Genomic DNA, 19,909 nt, shown 5'->3' with positions numbered 1-19,909 from the left:
AACATGAGGCTAACGCTCGCTTGTGATGAGATGATGACCTCAACCATACAAGTTTCGAGCCAACGCCATAAACACAACTAATTATTACAAGTTGAGTCAAGAATAACAAAATGGTTTTCATAAAATCTTAAATTTTTTGTGCACATGTTTTCTTTTAAAGTTCCCACATAAAATTGACCGGGACAACCTTCTAGCATCGTAAATATATACGTTGGGAACAACTTTTGTAATGCAACTATTTTCTTTCCATATTAAAAATTCAAAACGTATCGTTGGGCACAGTCACCTTCACAACAAATGGTACCTACTGCTTGCGGTTTGATGTCACGTAGTCTGAAGAAATGGAAATGTAATCAATTCATAGCATGTACAGCACCCGGTAGGAAGATTTGTTTCATACATCTTGAATGTGGTGTCTTTGTTCGAAGAATATGTCTATGTTTTATATGAGGAAACTTGCCTGCAATTGCCTACCAAATAATTTAATTATAATAGCTCTATTGCACATGACAAAACTGCACCTATCGAGTTCGTCGCTTGTTATTCGTGGAAGTCTCGTTGCGGCAACTCTGCCAAGTTGCTCACATATTTCCCCTCAACATGACTCCTACCGAGAAAAACCTCTTCTGCCGGCTACCGGCTCTTACCGCTGCTGTTCGTTTGGTGGAAGTTCAAAGTGCTCAGTAGAGGTAGAGATCAATGTTAAAAGCCATTAATTATTAATTCAGTTTTAAAAGCACAATTATTTTCAATAACAACGCAAAGCTTATAATTTTGGAATGAAGGAAAAAAATTATTTTGGATGCTTGAAACAATTTACAGGAAAAAAAAAGATCGTGTCGTGAATGATCCCACCAGTCAGCATTCAAGCTGTGAGAGTGAGTTCTGCCGACCGACTGGGAGCGCGAGTTCCACACCGACCGAGAGCGAACAACTGCGGTGGGGGGTTTCGGGAACCGGCCGCTCCGTGCTCGGAAGCGCTGAGTGGCAACTAGGCGCGTACCCTCCACGATCAAATGTGTTCGTCTATATATAAATAGTTGCTGGCCGGTACGGAACGATTTTAGTGCTGTTGGACATTCGAACCGTCCTACCACCTGGACCTCCAGCGAAAGAGTTTCTTTCCGTGGGCAAGCGAGCAGTTCCTGTGAACGCGGAGGAACAGGAGAGTGTGAATTTTCGCTTCGCTGTGCGCCTCCCCCCCGTGTGTGTGCGCGCGAGAGCACCATAAAACAGAAAAGAAACAGTTCACCCTGAGCAGTGGCAGAGTGCAGTAGCCTTGAAATGGCGAATGTGATCAGATTACTCGGTTTTCTGTGCTTAGTGGCCGCAGTCGGTAAGAAAAATGATCTTATACATTTAGGAAGTGTTTAGTTTGTAAGAAATGGAAAAAGAAGTAAAACGATACACGTATTTTGATTACGAAAACATTGGGGTAAATCATTAGCTAGATGGAAGTGAAAGGCGAACGGTTTGGAGTTAGGAAACGAATGAGTGATTTTTACGATGAGCTTAAAGGTGATAATCAGGCACCGTCTTACGAAATGTTGTTTGTCTTAATTTCCATCTCCATCCCAATCAAGCGGTGTCGGCCGACGAAACCCCAATTATTAATGTGACCGAACTGAGGCAACTGAGGCTGTGTCGATGATATAATATCCTATTTGCATTTCTCTTTCGGATACAACGGCGCGCAGATTATTACGGAATGTTCCCCACTTGGGGGGGTCGACGGGAGAAAAAGTGCAGAAAGATATCCCTAGGAGACGAGACGGGTGGAGTGTCACTGTTGCCATCGCGAGCCTGCCAGACAGGCAGCCACAGGTGGCGAAAATGTGTAATGAAGTATAAAAAACATAAACCAGTTTACGTTCGACCCCACTCCCACCAACTCCCATCATCACCACCTGCCCAACCGAGAGGTGTTACTTTAGAGTGCAAGTATTTGCATAACTTTAAGCTCAACTCCGCAATCGATGCAGTGTTGTATGAATTTTCACTTTTGTTCGCTATCACACAAGTGTTGTCATTCGAGACTGACTGCAGGATGCTGCGTACATACGCACCGCGTGTGCGTGCGTGCGTGCGTGCATTCGGATCTTATGCGACAAGGCGTACCGTTGTACTGCTGCACCCTTTTCTTGATCGCGACATGTAAGCAATAAATATTGCCTTTTTTGAAATGCAGTTTATGATAATTCGTTCTGCTTAAAACGAACCGTAAACACGCTGCTTCGGAAGGTGCAAGGTGAACCTGTTGTTAGGTCGAGGATGGTTTTTGTTATTTTTTATTAAACCTTAATTTTGAATTGAATTCTCTTGACTTAAGCTGAGTGTTTCTACTCAAATCCGAAGCATGCTGCACCACTCAATTGCTACCAGGAAAAACAACTCTTAACCATCACCATTACATCATCGTGCAACTCGAATAAAGAACAACTCCGAGAATATTCTCACTTCGCATTCTATACGCGGTCTTTCGTCAACCGGACAAACACAGCGACGATGTCGCCGTATGGCCGCAATGGCCGCCTATAATCCGCATCATCAAACCTGTCGGTCAATCAAGCATGCCTCCGGGTAACACTTACGGCGCAGTCCATTGCAAATCACCAAGGGTTTTATACTACCGCGTCTCGCCTTGGGTCACCATCCCACCTCAGCCACCGTCTTCATCATCATCGTCGTCGCTCCTTTCGCTGCTGTAGCCTTACCATGCTGTAACTCCGGCGTCGCGGCTGTACCTGCCAACGACCATTACGCTGCTCGAAACCAGTTTTGTTCTACGACTTAAATAAACGTTCTCTTTTCCGCAATCTCTCACTTGAAATTTCTTGAAAGCAAAAAAAAAGCTGCCAAGACCCATTAGCATCGCTTTTGCGGTTGCAAGTATGCAAGTTGATTGCTTACTTTACATAACATTCCGCCAGCTTCGGTGCCACCGGTGCACCGGGTGCTCTAGGAATCAAACCGTATTTAAGTGGAGTTCGAAATAACCTGAACTAGTCTGATCGCCTGATCGGTTAGCATATCGATCGCTCACGGGAGTGTTGCATTCTGTTTGCATACAGCGAAGTAAGAGGCTCCTACTTCAAACATCAATCAAATCATCTCCTTCGACGATGGCACTTTGCCATATAACGACTTGGCGAACCTTGAGCAACGGAAATCTCCAGTTAAAAATCTTTTCCGCAAAAGCTACAACAAAGTATCCTTATTATAACCGACGAACTTTAAATTAACTTTCAATGAGTTTCCCGGGACTACACGAGAAGAGTAATTATTAGTTTTCACGTGTAGTTCCAGCAGATAATTTCACTTAAGTGGCAACTTGGCAATTAGTTGTGGCGAGAAGTTTAATGGTCAAGCTTCATTGTAAATGAAAGAAGTCACGGCCGTCTTGCAAACGATGGGAAAATAATGGAAATGGCGTTCTACATGTTAGACCCATACACAATGCTTGTTGCCTGGGCTCGATGATTGTGTTTGCATAATGGATCATAATCATACCGGCGAGCCCATGGATCATGGTAATAATGTTTTAATAGGCAGCCAAAGGCGATAGACAATTATGCGAAATATCGGTGAAACATAGAAATATGGCATATGTAAAATAGTTCGTTTAATGACTCAAACGATAAGCGAGCCCCTCGAAGCAAACTGAGGCTATTGTATTGTATAAGCCTACAGTTTTGCATAACTGGCTTAAAAATTAATCAATTATTCCATTTTTGGATTTATTTCTTGTCCTCATTTGTAGTTCTACTCTTCTTCTTCAGTTTGCCCTTCACAATCAATTAGTATTCTAATTCCTAATCGGCCGTAACTCAGAGTTTTTCCCAGGCAATCAACCTCCTGCTAGTCCGGAAAAGACAACAACCTCTTTTGATGGCACTCTTTTTTCGGGTTCGTGGCCCCCGAAGTTGCTAAAGTTTTACTTTTTACTATGCAGTTTGACAAACAAAGAACTTTTTAGGAACTTCAGCCTTTTTCTAATTTGGCAATTCCGCCGTAAATCTGCCAACCGTTCCAAACATTAAAGTGTTGTCCAGAAATTTGTCCGAAAACGACCTCTCAGTATGTATTCCTTTAACCATCTTTTCTCTTTTTGCGTCCGTTTCGGGTTACGCTTAAAAAGTGCCACCGCTTTCGAATAACTTTCAGGACTAGCTGCCACTTCTGGGTTCCTTTAAGCGGCGCTGGGCAGATCATCAGATGCTCTCCAAATCGTTACAAAACACCACAAACCAAAACACCAGTTACGACACAATGTAAACAAATGAACTTATCCTGTGCTGACTACAAATGCCTGCTATGATTCTATATACTCTGAATATAATTTACTGAATTTTTGCGTAATCTTACGCAGCATTTTACGTGTGTACAGAGACATGAAAAGATTCTAAAATTGTGTTATGAAAAGATACAGATTATTTTTCTTTTTTTTTTTTTGCTTAAAGTATTATTTAGGTTTATGCCAAAATAATAAAAAGTCAAATGTTTCGATTGGTTTTTTGACACGATTTCATGGCTTGATATTCTCATAATTTATGCATTAATTCTCTATGGCCAACCAAAATTGATTTGAAAGTGGCTGAGTGTAAAATCATTTCATAAAGGGCATATTTGTTTCATTCAATTTCAATACCATAACCGTACGCTCGCCCCTTGCGCTTAACTCCACTCAACCTAGCTGCAGCTTCATCTGTACGGAAATCCACTTTTTCTTCATGTCTTCCTCAGACTTGAGCTCCTTGGGATGCTTCCGTAGTGCCTGCTTTATAATAGCCTAGTATTTTTCGATGGGGCTTAGTTCCGGTGCGTTGGACGCGTTCAAGTCCTTAGGTACGAAAGTGACTCCGTTGGCTTTGTACCATTCCAATACATCCTTTGAATATTGGCACGAAGATAGATCCGACCAGAAGATCGTAGGGCCCTCGTGTTGCTTCGACTGGGAAGGCAGATGCTTCTGTAAACACTCCTTGAGGTAAATCTGCCCGTTTACAGTCCCGGCAGTCACGAACGGCAAACTCCGTTTGCCACATGATGTATTTCTTGAAACTATGTAAGTTTCTGCATCCTTACTTCCTCCGGAACATCAAACTTATGCTGGGCGGTGAAGTACAGTAGCCCCGGAAGCTACCGGAAGTTCGCATTGACGTAGGTCTCATCATTCATGATGAGAGAATTGAGGATTTTCCAGGTGTTTGCGCAAAATAAATTCGCGACGTTGCTTTTCGGGTGACGCCATTTTTTCCAATTTTCGAAAAACTGATCGCGATAAAAATAGAATGTAAACAATATACTTTAAACTACTTCTATTCAAATTTTCAAGAGAAAATACCCAGTGGGTAATTTTCGACAGCCTTTCTTCCGTGCGTGGTGCAATTTGATGTGTGACACCCTTTAGTTGCGACTACCTTCTAATGAGTGCATGATTGTAAGTACGCACCGTGTTCCAGAGGATGGAAAAGAAAGAGTAATTAATTGATACCTAACCTAATTTACGAAGGTCAATAAATGTAAATTGGTTGGATGTAGAACCACATGCAGGGTCCTGTAGCCACGAGGTTACCGAATCTGCCTTGACAATCAAGAGGCCATGGTTCGAATCTTGCTAGAATCAGACTATTCGATGTTACGTGAATTTAGCAAAAATCTATTCCCCAGCTCTTCTTTTTTCCTTCAAGCTAAATCCTGCATTTACCAACAATGAAACATCTTACCAGGAAAATTACAAGAGTGGTACTGGCTCGAGGGGCGTAAAAAATCCTTTGGTCCAGGGGTAAATTATAACTTATTCCACTGCCCGATTCTAGAAACCAGATTGGAAATGCAAATCAGTACGAAAAAAAAATTCCTGGCTCTACAGGGTGACCAATAATAACCGTCAGTTAAGTAAATGGTTCTCCCTTTACTTTAATTACCAGTCGCAATCGTCGTTGAAAAATGTTACAGCTGGCACGCACGAAGTCCTGAGAAATTTCATCCCAAATCTTCTCTAAACGTTGCTTGAAAGTATTCACAGTCAATATGTTGGTGCTCCCTATAGTTTGCCTAGCATAGAAGACGAGAAAATTCAAATCAGGCGGGGAGGCAGGTCACTCTCTCGAAGAATTATAATCCGGAAATTTGTCCTCACACCAAGCCTGTGTAGCTTTCGCCTGGTGAGACGGTGCCGAATATTGTTGAAGGCCCCGTGTTGAAGGCGATGCAATATTTAGTGTTAATTTTAACACAAGGTTCAATGAACAGCAATGGAACCTTTAAATTTTCGAAGAAACATCCCCATACCATCACCGTGGAAACATTCTGGAACCTTTGAACAGCCAGTTTGTTCCGAGGAATATCAGAAAGATGTGCTCTATATATATCCGATCATTTTGATGGTTGCGGTGATCCTGTAGCAAAAACATTTCTTCGTCCGAAAACGGAATTTCGCAATCACCGCGTCGCTGAGCAGCGAACCGACATCTTTCGACTCTTGCAACTTTCTGCTTTTCAATCAAACCGTACACCTGTTGTGTTTTTTTTGTATGGAATCAATCGAAGATCATCTTTCAAAATATCCTTCATGGTGGTTTGCGAAATTCCCTGTTCCTGAGCCGCGTAAAAACGCGTAAAGCGTAAAAACACCGACACTTAAGTGAGGATATTTATCAGTTCGCTCATTCTATAACGATACTGCAAAAAGAACGAAGTGCGGAATATAGAAAAAAAACAACACTGGTCAAAGTGATAATGTCCATACAACACAGGACTACATCTTACACCAAACGAATCGTACAAAATCGAATTCTTAAAGTGATATTGCGGTCAAGTTTTGTGCGCTGATAGCACATTCCTTTCGTGACGAATTAATAAGATTTTCGCATGAATATGAATTGATTTGCATAGAAAAAAGTGTTGTTTTTCAAATCACCTGTGACTGTGTACGTTGTTGGTTGAATGGGAAAAATGGTGCATTTACTCGCCCTGCTTTCGATGTTTGTTCCTACTTTGCTCTCCCATTTAGCGTTCGAAGTGAAGTATGTAAACTTGCAAAATGATCAAATGCATTTTTGCTTATTTTTTGTGCACGATGGATACATCAGTTTAGTAGGTTGTATCCAAATCAATTGATCTGCTTTTCAATGCGTACATATTTAGCTAGTTTTGAGTTTGTGTGTTTTAGTAGATTTCAAATGAGTATTGCTGGTTACAACGCTGTCATTTACTATCATGAAATGTCAATTGGCTCCCTTAAAAAAATGTGAAAAAAATCAGAACGAGTTTGTTTTACTGTACATCCGGAGGTAAGAACGCACGCCGTAGCTTGCAGCAAGGCATTGTGTACAAAGTCCCACACGAAAAACGGACAGCATGAAATGGATTGAACTGTAGTGTTGACTGCTCTAGAACAGGATCGGCAGAAACCCTGATTTTAATCAATGGTGAAAATGATGTGGGGAAAACTGAATGTCTCCACGATTGTTTAACTTCTTCAACACTGACGGGCGGCACATTCTGGTGCATACTTTTATGCCGTTCTACTACTTGAGCAACGCAGCTGCTTTTAATTGTCCATGAATTATTTAATCTTCCGAATTCTGGCTGAATTTCTAAATTAGGTTAGCGTGAGGGTAGGGTTGCTACATCTTCCCCCTCTTATGAGCGGTTGAGCGTCTCTGAAAAAGAGGCTTAGCAGCTGGTAAACAAATCGGCAATTAGTGCGCAATGCAAATCGGAAGAGCGAACAGAAGAGGCCCTCTCTAATAACTTTAACTACGTAATAACTTTAACTTGGTGTTATATATTTCGCTACATTCTTCATGTTAGTATTGGTAGCTAATTCTTTACAATCTTATCACGACACTTTTTCTTTATAACTTCAAAAATAGGATTCACGCTCAAATTCAACTTTAAATACAGACATCAAAAAGTTACGGCATTAAATGACTCTACTTTTTCAATCTTTTAGTCACTAAATACTTATCTTCTGTATCATATGGCAGCTTATGTTCTGTATTGGATGTAGTCCCTTCGTATCTCGTAATAGCGTTCCCGTGACTTACTGGGTTCTACCGTCCAGGCTTCCTTGTTAATGATTGTGGTTAATCATCGTCTTGACTTCAACGTTTAGAAAGGTTTTATTGTTGTCAGATTTCATTACGGCACCTTGGCCTACCGCACAATTGGCTAGCGGTCTTTCTTCTGTCCAAATGGTTGATAGGACAATTTGCATTGATTCGGGTGGTCTTATCCGGTCGTTTGTTGTCGTCCAGCACCGTGCTTCGCTGGAAAAATGTAGCACCTTCCTAGCCACTTCTTCTGGGTGATTGCCTGCTGCTCAGACACGGATGGCCTCGGCTGACAGTTCCAGCTTCCACATAATAATATCCATTTTAGCCAGGTGCTTCTCCTCCGATTAGCCTTCCGGTAAAGCCGTCATGCTCGATGGCGATCGATCTTCCTCCTCAGCCTCTGCTGTACCTTGCAGACTTTCGTTCGACACTCTAACCTTTCTCCAAAAGTTTGTAAATGTGCGACCAGTCCGAGGCGAATACGAAGTGCCTCACGATGTTCAATTTCTTCGCTCCGGAGTGGATCTACCAGTACGAAAAAAAGCATCGACCGTAGTTGCTTGACTGGCTGCTGCAAATCAACTGATAACGGTGTCATTTTTTTTATTTTTCAAACTTTTTTGACTAAATTTTACTATTTATTTTCCAATAAATAATAAAATTTTATCGCAAAAGGCTTCCACTTTATTTTCTTCAAGGACCATTCGCGTCTAAAACTAGTAAAAATCTATTTTGAATCAATATACAGCATTTAACATTCGGCCATTAAGATATTGACTAATCCGTTCCTCTCTCTTTCTTTTTCTTTCCATTTTTTCCCCTTCAACACATTCCAGCTACCGCGGATTTCCGTACCAAACGGCAGGACGATGATGCCGACCTGGATGACAGCATCGACGAGCTGTGCAAGGATCGACCGGCGGACGAATACTTTCGGCTCAGCACGGACGGTGACTGCCGCGAAGTCGTGAGGTGATGATAAAACCCGGTCCCGGAAACGAGTACGCTTTCCCTCTCACACGGGCACCTGCGAGCGACGCAGTGAAAGTGGCGGTCGCACAGTGCCACGTGTGTGCCAAGTGTTCCTTTGTGATGCCCTAAATCCTCCAGTTTAATTTTTCCAGTACATTTAGTAATACAATTTGCTAGTAAATCATTCGAAAGTTGAGCGGTTGAGCGAATAAATTTTCGGGTTGAATGCGCGGCCTACTGGGTCTTTTTGTAGGAAAAGACCTGCTAGGAAAACATTGACGCTTACGGTGTAGAGCTCCTTATTGATCCTTTTCAATTGTCCATTGATGCAGGTGCGATAATGCTGGTGAAAATGGCATCACAAGACTGGCACGCGTACGTTGCCCAACTGGGTTGTACTTTGACGTTTACCGTCAAACCTGTGATTGGAAAACGAACGTTAAAAATTGCGATGAGCTAGGAAGTAAGTCCCCGGCGGTGGGCTAGCCTGCGGATGGAATGGCTATGTCGGACACTCGATAAAGCTACACTTCCATCCCGGGACCTGTCCACCGGAAACCAACTGTCACAACTAAAACCAATCTTTCTTTTCTCTGTTTCCCATTGTCTTAAATTTACCCTCCAAAAAAAAAACTATCGTTTGCTCCCCTAAAAAAACACACCCCTCTTTGGCTTCGTGTTGACAAATAAATAGGTGTACCCGTGCCGGATTGAAGCAAATCACTTGCCCATCCGGTCTAGCATTCGACATTGAAAAACAAACTTGCGATTGGAAAGCAAAGGTCACCACGTGTGACAAGAAGGAAAGTAAGTCCCAAAACCAAGCATCTTTCGGCCAGGGAAGCAACAGTTTTGCAAAAATGATCACGCTTTGTACATAGTTTGTTACCTCTTTTGCTCTGAAAGACCTCACTATTTGCATTTGATGATTTCGATTACTTATATTAAATATTCATACGCGAATTGGTTTGGGATTTCAGCACACATATTTAGTATAGCTGCTCAAAGCTAAATTCCACGTTTAAAGCTTTTAAGGGTCGAGGCAATACGCAACCAAATAGGAATCCGCAAAATTAGACCATTTGAATTGAAGCTCACGACAGAATAGGACTCAAGCATTGGTTAAAATTTAATCAGAGCTAGAGCGTTTTAGTGCAACCCTCTGCTGGGGTCCTATTCCGTTAGGTGGTTTATTGACAAAGACATTTGACACTGACATCAATTAACAACCCATCTCTTCATTAAATAAAATTTTCATTTACTCTAACCTAAAACTAATTGGTGAAATGACATAAAAATGTTCATCCTCAACTAACCAACACCATTGTAGAATGTGTCTGTAAGCTGCTCACCTCACAAATAGATTTGCAAAAATCACTATTCGTTCACCTATTGGAGTACACCATTCAGCAGTTAATTTATTTAAAATTATTTCATTTTCTTATTCGGAAAAAAATCTCACTGTCACCACCAACTGCAACCATTCAAAAAGTAAAACACCACAAATACACAAACAAGTAATCATTTTTCACAATTAAGGGATTTTCCAAAATTATCGTACACGTTTGGGTCGAGGGTCCTAGGACCCGGGAATCTTTCGATCCGTGTTGTGCGATCGTTTTGGAAAATCCCCAATGCTCACACGAAACACAAGCTGTCAATAACATGATTCAACATACTAATTTCTACAATGAGACACGATCACGACACAAAACACGATAGTCAATGTAAGCCAGGGTCGTCAGCTCTCCAGAAGTGCCAGCGAGTGCCAAGGTTGTTGAAAACCGTCCTTCTGAAGGAGTCGCGGTCTTCAAACCATTGCAAATCGTCCAATCGCCCACACCCGTCACACGTACACACCTATTTACAACACGTTCTACAAACTTCTCTAAAAACAAAATGTGCGAAGTAGCGCGCCCTCATACATTTCACCTCCAATAATGGCAGCGAATCGCTAGTCGAAGTTTGAAACCATCTAACGCTTTTCCAATTTCCATTTGTTACCGAACTGACGCGTAGAACCAAGAAAGGTTCTCCCGATCCTGAAGACCGATGAGCCCATCTGTCCGGAAGGCAAACTGTCCTGTGGAAACGGCGAATGCGTCGACAAGGAACTTTTCTGCAACGGAAAGCCTGACTGCAAGGATGAATCCGATGAAAATGCTTGCAGTAAGTTACCACCCAATGATTGTATAAGTCTCGTTACTAAAATTTATCAACCTGTTTCACAACAGCCGTCGAACTGGACCCGAACCGTGCTCCGGACTGCGACACCACCCAGTGCGTACTGCCGGATTGCTTCTGCTCCGCTGACGGTACCCGCATCCCCGGAAACATCGAACCCCAGCAGGTCCCACAGATGATCACGATCACCTTCAACGGTGCCACCAACGTGGACAACATCGATCTGTACGAGGACATCTTCAACGGACAGCGTCAAAACCCGAACGGTTGTCAAATCCGCGGTACGTTCTTCGTTTCGCACAAGTACACCAACTACTCGGCGGTTCAGGATCTGCACCGCAAGGGACATGAGATCTCCGTTTTCTCGCTGACCCACAAAGATGACCCGAACTACTGGACACAAGGTACCTACGACGACTGGCTAGCCGAAATGGCTGGAGCTCGTCTGATCATCGAGAGATTCGCCAACATCACGGACGGTTCGATCATCGGTGTCCGTGCCCCGTATCTACGCGTCGGTGGTAACAAGCAATTCGAAATGATGGCCGATCAGTTCTTCGTGTACGATGCTTCGATTACCGCTTCCCTTGGACGTGTACCCATCTGGCCGTACACCCTGTACTTCCGCATGCCGCACAAATGTAACGGAAATGCCCACAACTGTCCATCCCGTAGCCACCCAGTCTGGGAAATGGTCATGAACGAACTTGATCGACGTGATGATCCAACCTTCGACGAATCCCTCCCCGGTTGTCATATGATCGACTCCTGTTCCAACGTACAATCCGGTGAACAGTTCGGACGTCTTCTGCGCCATAACTTCAACCGCCACTACAATAGCAACCGTGCCCCGCTTGGTCTGCACTTCCATGCCTCCTGGTTGAAATCCAAGAAAGAATACCGCGAAGAACTAATCAAATTCATCGAAGAAATGCTGGGACGCAACGATGTCTTCTTCGTCACCATGCTCCAGGTCATCCAGTGGATGCAGAACCCCACGGAGCTAAACGCTCTGCGTGATTTCCAGGAATGGAAAGAGAAATGTGATGTCAAGGGACAACCCTACTGCTCCCTCCCGAATGCCTGTCCGCTAACAACCCGCGAGCTGCCAGGGGAAACGCTGCGTCTTTTCACCTGCATGGAGTGCCCGAACAACTATCCCTGGATTCTGGATCCGACTGGAGATGGCTTCACCACCAAGAAGTAAGAAAGCTCGCGCCCGGGAGACACTCCAAATCCACCGAAAGTCTGATTTAGTTGAGTGAGGATAAATAGTGAAACCAAGAGAGCATATTTGAAAGCATCCAAGGGTACGGAGACGACAAAAAAACGAGCGTCTCGCAAATCAACTTCCTTCACCCCCAACAGGGCAAAGAAAACTGTTGTAAATATTTTTACACCCCTTTCCAACGTACCCAAACGCCTATCCAGTCCAAACTTAGACCGATCCATTCCATATACACTCTAAATTGCGCCATTTTACGTGCGGAATGGAATGCGCATAGACAAACTAAGAGAAAAAAATAAAACATTGACAGAACGTGATAATTCTAATGACAACCAACAAATTGCAAAACTCTACCATCGAATGCAACGCGATACAAGCGAATTAGACAGCACACTGCGGTCTCGAAATTTCCGATTTTGCTAGGGAACAAACAGACCAGACAAATGTTTATGATTATATTATTCTATACTCGTAAATTTGTTAACTTATCGCTGAAGGCAGCATCTCAGCCGTACGCTGCCGATATTCATCGTCTTCGAGTGTAGGCGGTTAATAACTTATGATAATAAAAAAATTGAAAACAATTTTGAGAAATAAAATTATAAACATACTTCCAACTGAATTGCATTACTTTGACGATGACATACGCCGAGGTATATTTAATTAAACCATGCGTCCCTCTCCATCAATTTTCGCGAACATTTCTCGACCACACTCGGTCTTGGGCTACTCATCGCCCACGCCCCTCGACACTGATAAGTCAGTTTCAACTTCATTGACCTTTCTTTGATTGCTGGTGTCGACGGGTCTGTGAAGAGAACAGATTTCGTCCGGCATCCTCGCGACGTGGGTGGCCGACCTACCGTAACCTGTCGATTTACGCCAGGTGAACGATGGATATCTCTCCAAGGAGTGTCGGCAACTAGTGGCTCATACGCCTGCGCCATTCTCCGCTCAAAATTGTGGAAGACTCCTATCAGATAATTCAGATCAGTTTGCCTCCCAGTTGGCCTCGAGGTAAGACGCTGATCTTAGAAGCCAGTCGTCGTATGTTCGAATCTCGGCTGAGAGAGGCTATTAGAGTCAATATGATCGTAGCACTGACCCCGCACTGTCCTGTATTTTAACAGCTGGTTGCGAAGTCTGTCGTATAAAAAACAGAAGGTCAAATCTCGATAACGGAATTAGCACCCAGCCTTTTTTCTTTTTTTCCTATCAGATAAGATAACACTTTTAATACTTGGTTTACTTTGGTGGCAACAGTCCGTTATCTATCCTGCACCGAACGAATTATGCTCCTGTAGTACTATCGATCCTGGGCTGCCGTTCTTCAATCACCTCGAACACCAGCTGAGCGTGCATCGTTCATATTTGTATACCTGATACAACTCATGGTTCATGTGTCTGCGCCTTACTCCATTTTCTATTTTGCCACGAAGTCTTGATCGCAGAATTTTACGCTGAAAACCCCAAGCACTCATCGATCAGTTTCCGTTAGCACCCATGATTCATGTCCGTAAACGGCCACCGGGAGGCACTTCGATGATCTTAACTGACAGAATCATTATGATGAGGATGCTTCAACCAGAAGATTTTTTGTTCGTTTACATCTAACATACAACAGTATAAGCTATTCAGTGCTGCCAGATATATCTGAATATTGCTTCGCAAACATGAGAAATTGCTATTTGAAATTTACTGCAAAAAATCGTCACGCACTCTGTACTTGCCGCTAAAGGACTCCCCCAACGGTCTCAGTCTACAGAACAGGATACGAGAGAGCACCTTATAGGCAGAATTGAGCCACGTTTTTACCCTCGAATCGATGTCCATTTTTAAAAAATATGGGAATTGAGGCCATTCAACCACTCCTCCGGCATTTATTTCCTGACCGACCCAGATCCTAACGTGCTCCTGTGTTGGTGACTCCACAGCTTGGCCATCGCTCGCAATTCTTATCCTGTTTCTGCTGATCTCCGTGTTTACCTCTCCAGTCAACAACGTCTAAAAGTGTTCCTGCCGTTTTGTCAGTAAGCAGGTTGCCAGCACTGTCAATGCACATCACAGATGTGCAAATGCAATCAAATTGCTGCACCTTACCTTTGTTACTGATAACTGTCAGTAGTTTCAGTACGTTACTGGTAACTATCAGTAAATATCAGTAACCAGCTGAGTGACCGATCTTACTCGGGGCACCTTTGTCTCACAGTCACTTGTACATCAGTTATTGTAACCGAAATGCTTATAATTCAAAAATATAACGCTTGTTCCTCTTTTGGACGTTCCTTCCCATTTGTCAGCTCCCCCTCTTTTGTCTACCCGGCCACTTACACATCTGTTTTCTTTACGGAAATCCCTATGAAACCCTATAAAGAAAGAGAAACAAAGACATTTATTCTATTTGCACCTTCCGCTGACAATGGCCACCCCACCCATAGGTAATGAATAGTTTTGGTATTGTACTTTTAAAAAAAAGTAGAAGGTGCAACAGTTTTTCTTCCATGGATACAAAAAACCTGTCATTCCTTTCATCTCACTTCAAGCCAAACTTGTTTGTAAACAATACTTTTAGTTTCACCACCAGGAGCAAGTATGCACAAATTATTGGCCGAGCCCACTCTGGAACATGCCACATAAAGTTGACCAAGGGAAAAACATGGTGTTCTCAGATCAACTTCACACTGTTTGCATGATTACCCCTGGGACTGAAATAGAGTCGGCCAGCAATACTTAGCACTAATGGTCGAACACTTTTTATACGGGTCACTTTGATTCTGCGCATAATTACACTTGACAAATCTACAGCTGCGAGCATTGCCATTTACTGTTTCGTATTTGGATTTTTTCTGTTGTACGGATAAATTGTTACCGTCATGTGGACGTTACTCCCCCTTCCTGTTAGCAATCTCCTGTTATCAGCTCCCTCTTTTATCCCACCGTCACTTAAGGAAGAACCGTCCAAACATTTTGGAGTCTTCCCCCTGTTACTCGCCCCCTCTTTTTTCAACCCCTTCAGTTCTGATTCCCTTATATCAAGGAACATGTATGAAAGCTTGATAAAGAGTGGTCAAGGCGCTTCGAAGTTATCGTCTCCCCCCTATTAGTCCCACCCCCTTTGTCAACCAATGGTGCTGATTCTCTGATGTCAAGGAACATGCTCACGCTTCTACCGACCAGATTTTTACCATCCGACAGATCTTGCAGAAATGTTGAGGGTACATCGTGTCCTTGTATCACACCTTATTAATTTCAACGCAACATACGATACAGTCCATCGAGACCAGCCGTGGCACATAATGCACGAAACCAATTTTCCGGGTAAACTGACGCGACTAATCAGAGCTACATTGGAACGAGTGATGTGTTTCGCACCTCACACGTCTCGGGAACACACTCGAATCCCTTCAAGACGCGGCGAGGGTTGGGACAAGGTGACAGCTTATCCAGTATGCTGTTCAATATCACTCTTGAGGCAGTGTTCCGACCAGCGGATATCGAAAGGAGAGGCATGATTTTCATCAAGGGTAGAAGTATATGAATAACGACATACTTTCAGGGATGCCACATAAAATTCTGTGTTTTTTGTTGGAAAAATCTGGCCATCTGTACAGCGAGGAAAAAATCTGTGCCAAAATCTGTCCAAGGCAAAACAATGAGAGTGAAAGAGACGGAGAGTCATTTTGCTGGCTATTTCCGTCTCTTTCACTCTCATTTAAGAGCTCAAAAATCTGTTTAATCTGTGTAGTTGACGAAAAACTGTATTCTGTGCATACAGATTCTGTACAGGCGATTTCTTTCAAATATCTGTTAAACACAGAATAATCTGTGCTTGTGGCAACCCTGCATACTTTCACTGCTTGAGAATCCCAGAGACTTCCATATACATCTGACGAAAGTCGGTATGCTGCGGTGGGCCGGGCACGTCGGAAGGATGCCGGACGACACACCATCGACAACAGTTCTTGTCAACAACCCCACCGGCACTAGAATCACGAAGGCTCAACATGCAAGATGGCTTGACCAAGTCGAAAGTGATTTATGACTTTTGAGACGACTGGGAAATTTGCGACGAATGGCCCAAGACCGAGTTGAATAGAAACGACTGCTTGAAACAGCACGAGCCACTCCGGCTCTAGGCTGCAGACGACAACGACGACATATTGTGTCACTCTCGTCTATCGTACGTAACTACCGACCATTAGCTTTATGATGAAAAAACAAGGAACCAGTTGATGATCAACTCTTCGAAGAAAACAGACGAGGTTTGATGTAGTCCATAAAAAATTGTTGATTTTTATTCTAGGGAATTTTTCAAACATCTTTGGTCAACAAGTATGCAAGCAATAAAAGGTTTTAAACATTTTGACAATTTTTAAGTAATCATTTTAATCAATTTCTCATTTGGCTTTTTAAATGGTTCACTGGTGATGCAAGTACGTGTATTCTATTTTTATTGGAAAAGAGTCTTCTTAATTAGTCTTCCAGTGAATAAAAACTAAAGTTATGCTAAGTGTTGAGTTTATATATGTCTAAATCCAAAGGTGAACGGTACAGCATGGGGGGACGTCCCCCTATACTATTGCGAAGAATTGTGTCAGCTGGTTAATTTTTAAACTGAATATTCCGTAAATAACATTTTTAAATGCATAAAATGTGTTTGTTCTTCATTTAAAACTTGAGTAGCGTAGTAGTAGTGTTATGCTTAGCCCGAGTGTTGGGCACAATTTCGCTAATTCGCTAAATCGCTTGTTAGCGGCGCTAAATTCTGGTTAGCGAGTTAGCGTTTGCGCTAAATACGTTAGCAAAACCGTTAGCTTCGCTAAAAATAAACCCTTGAAATCGGTAAAGCTGCATGAAAATTGTGAAATCATTCAAACTTTACCTCACAATTGTTATATTGCATTGGTTTTAAATAATGTCACAAATCAACCAGTTTGTATGCAGTTGAATCACCAAAATAATAGTTCTACTTGCACGTGCTAATTGCACGTCCTCTAACTGCACCGTCTTTTAATTGCACGTTCACTAGTTGCACGATCGTGCAACTAAAAAACAGTTATCTGTCAAACTACACGTGGGTTTCCAGGTGGTTGCTATAAACAAAAATGCAGCGTTGCCGAATGCAAACTCTCTATCTCTGCATTACGTAGATACATTACAAATAAATTCATGCAAATTTGGCTAAACTTTGACTAATTGAACACATATTCATTAAGCTTTTAGTTCGTTTGTAAAAATTTAGATGTTCTTCCCAAAATTTAGCGTACGTGTGAATGCATGTGAAGAGTTTTTTACAGTGATATCGCATCACGTTTTACAATAAATATTGGCAACTATCGTGCAATTAAAAAACGAAATTCGCTAATCGCATCGCCTCATTCGTGCAATTAGCGAACGAGTGCTGTATTACTATCTGGTGAATGACAGTCCACTCATCTTTTCCAGTCAAGTCGAATTCAAACGAGTTCTAATTGAATTCCGGCAATAATAACATAAGAAACAGACACTTATAGAGCATGCAATATGGAACTGAAACACGAATATTTCTAGATAATAGATACTAAGTTTCTAAGTTTCTTTCTTTAAGGACAAACAAGTTGTGGTGATAACATATGCATTACAAAAATAAACTAAATACGAACCGCGATTAAAAGAACTTCTTTGGGAAATGGCGTATGTAGTCAAACTAAAATCGTAACAAATTTTTAGTTACTCTCCGATGTTTCGCTTTTTATTTTTCAAGCTTGTTCAAGGAAGATGAAAAGAACTACAAAAGCTACCCTTAAATGCTACTTTTATTAAAGGCGTCGAAACATTATACGAATGTTTCGACGCCCTGTCAGTCGGCCTGACGGCAGTTAGCCGAAACCTTAGTCATGGCCGATGAAACAATGAAAATGTTCTATTGCTTACAGCTGGGGGACGCCGGAACGATTGACAGTATTCAGTACAATGATTATCTTTTACCGGTACATCTCCTCCATTGATCTTTTGGCACATTGGGCCGAGGCCGGGGCGGCCAAAAAATCACGTTCTCCAGGCGGTAACTTCCACCATGCACTTCATACTACATATCAGGCTTGGCATACACTTTTCGCTTCGATTCTGCTCTTTTGATTACTGTACCTCAGCGAAACAGAATTTGAAAAAGTGATGTATGGGGCATTTGTAGAGCTAGTAATTATCTATGATATTGCTGAAGAAAGTAATGCTTTATCTCCAGTATTTACGGCGCTATAAGGCTGATACCCTGTTGGTAGCAAAACGAGCGCTCTTTTTGCTACCAACGGCATTGCAGCCCTACAGTGGCGTAAATATTAAAGATAAAGCTTTACTTTCTTCAGCAATATTATAGATAATTACTATCTCTTCAAACGCCCCATATACCACTTTTTCAAATTCTGCTTCGCTGAGGTGCAGTAATCAAAAGAGCAAAATCGAAGCGAAAAGTGTATGCCAAGCCTGCTGCATATATTCCCGTTCACCACAAGCCCCGAAAGAAAGAACAGCAGCTTAAACATTTGCTTCTCGCTAATCGTCAGTTACAGAAAGACATTCTTTGGGAACTATCTGTGGGAGATATATTTGACACCATCGCTTACCTTGTTGGTGGGGCGTAATGTCTAAAGTTTTTGGAGCGTCTTAGTAGGATATGATACCTGAAATTCTACTATCTATATTTATTCGCGTATTTCGCCTGCAGGTTTCATCAGTGTCTGTTTTCAAACTAAATGTACTCAGTGCTTTGACAGTCGTTGCCGTCTAACATCAAGTAGGTCTCGTCATCCTTCGCCGTAAAGATGTTTTTCACCAGCACCTTCAGCCGTCAGCCAGCCTCGACCGATGCATCTACTTAAAAATGTCCATTCTAGCGAGGTACTTTTTCACTGTTTAGTTCCGCCCTCCCCAAGGCGCGGAAGGCTGAGGGCACCTTGCTCTTGGTGTCTCTTTTCAGCTTCTACTGCACTTAACCATTCTCTAGAAGGGAGAGAATGTTGTATGTGCCGGATCGGCTATATCCGTGCCTCACGATGTTCAACTTCTTCACTCCGGGCTGCATCTGGTAGTACTAACAAGCATCGAGTGTAGTTGCTAGTCTGTTTTCGTCGCAACTGCTAAAAATCAATTGATAATCCTGTCAAATTATTTATGTACACAATCAATTCCAATTGGCGGTCATAGGTGGTTTCATCATTAGTTGGCTGGGTAATCGCATGAAAAATTACTAAGATCAGTTCATTTTTATGCATGCACTAGCTGACCCGACAAACTTCGTACTTCCTCAAATTAAACTGTGTTGTACATAAATCGTGAATCTCGCATGCCCTTTGTCACAATCTCGAGTTTTGCAAGTTTTTGAGGAGTTCATGGGTGGTTTAATATACAAATTTTCCACACAGTAAAGTAGAAAGGAACTCCCCTCATTGCTTAGCCTGATAAAACAAAGCGGAAAGCATTAAAA

General features: G+C 42.4%; 1 protein-coding gene across 2 annotated transcripts; it reads left to right on the top strand.

Moving 5' to 3' along the window:
* The first annotated feature begins 1,146 nt into the window (after window positions 1–1,146).
* LOC128738206 (chitin deacetylase 1) lies at window positions 1,147–12,965 on the top strand. Of its 2 annotated transcripts, none has more exons than XM_053833166.1 (5): window positions 1,147–1,336; window positions 8,900–9,035; window positions 9,730–9,842; window positions 11,055–11,204; window positions 11,270–12,965. In XM_053833166.1, the coding sequence occupies exons 1-5, from the start codon at window positions 1,285–1,287 to the stop codon at window positions 12,424–12,426; spliced, it is 1,608 nt and encodes a 535-aa protein (XP_053689141.1). In that variant the 5' UTR covers window positions 1,147–1,284; the 3' UTR covers window positions 12,427–12,965. The 2 variants fall into 2 exon arrangements, with proteins under 2 accessions (XP_053689141.1, XP_053689140.1); XM_053833165.1 differs by lacking the exon at window positions 9,730–9,842 and adding an exon at window positions 9,368–9,498.
* Window positions 12,966–19,909: the final 6,944 nt, after the last annotated feature.

This window comes from Sabethes cyaneus, chromosome 2 (assembly GCF_943734655.1).
Source record: "Sabethes cyaneus chromosome 2, idSabCyanKW18_F2, whole genome shotgun sequence".
NCBI classification, from domain to species: Eukaryota; Metazoa; Arthropoda; class Insecta; order Diptera; family Culicidae; genus Sabethes; species Sabethes cyaneus.
The sequence above is the reverse complement of the archived record's forward strand: the minus strand, read 5'-3'. Positions and strand labels throughout refer to the sequence as shown.

Bases quoted from the DNA above. Each gene is read 5' to 3' on its own strand.
- LOC128738206 (XM_053833165.1), top strand. From the start codon at position 1,285: ATGGCGAATGTGATCAGATTACTCGGTTTTCTGTGCTTAGTGGCCGCA. The intron at 1,337-8,899 runs GTAAGAAAAATG...AACACATTCCAG, and splicing joins GTGCTTAGTGGCCGCAGTCG to CTACCGCGGATTTCCGTACC. The intron at 9,036-9,367 runs GTGATGATAAAA...CCATTGATGCAG, and splicing joins GACTGCCGCGAAGTCGTGAG to GTGCGATAATGCTGGTGAAA.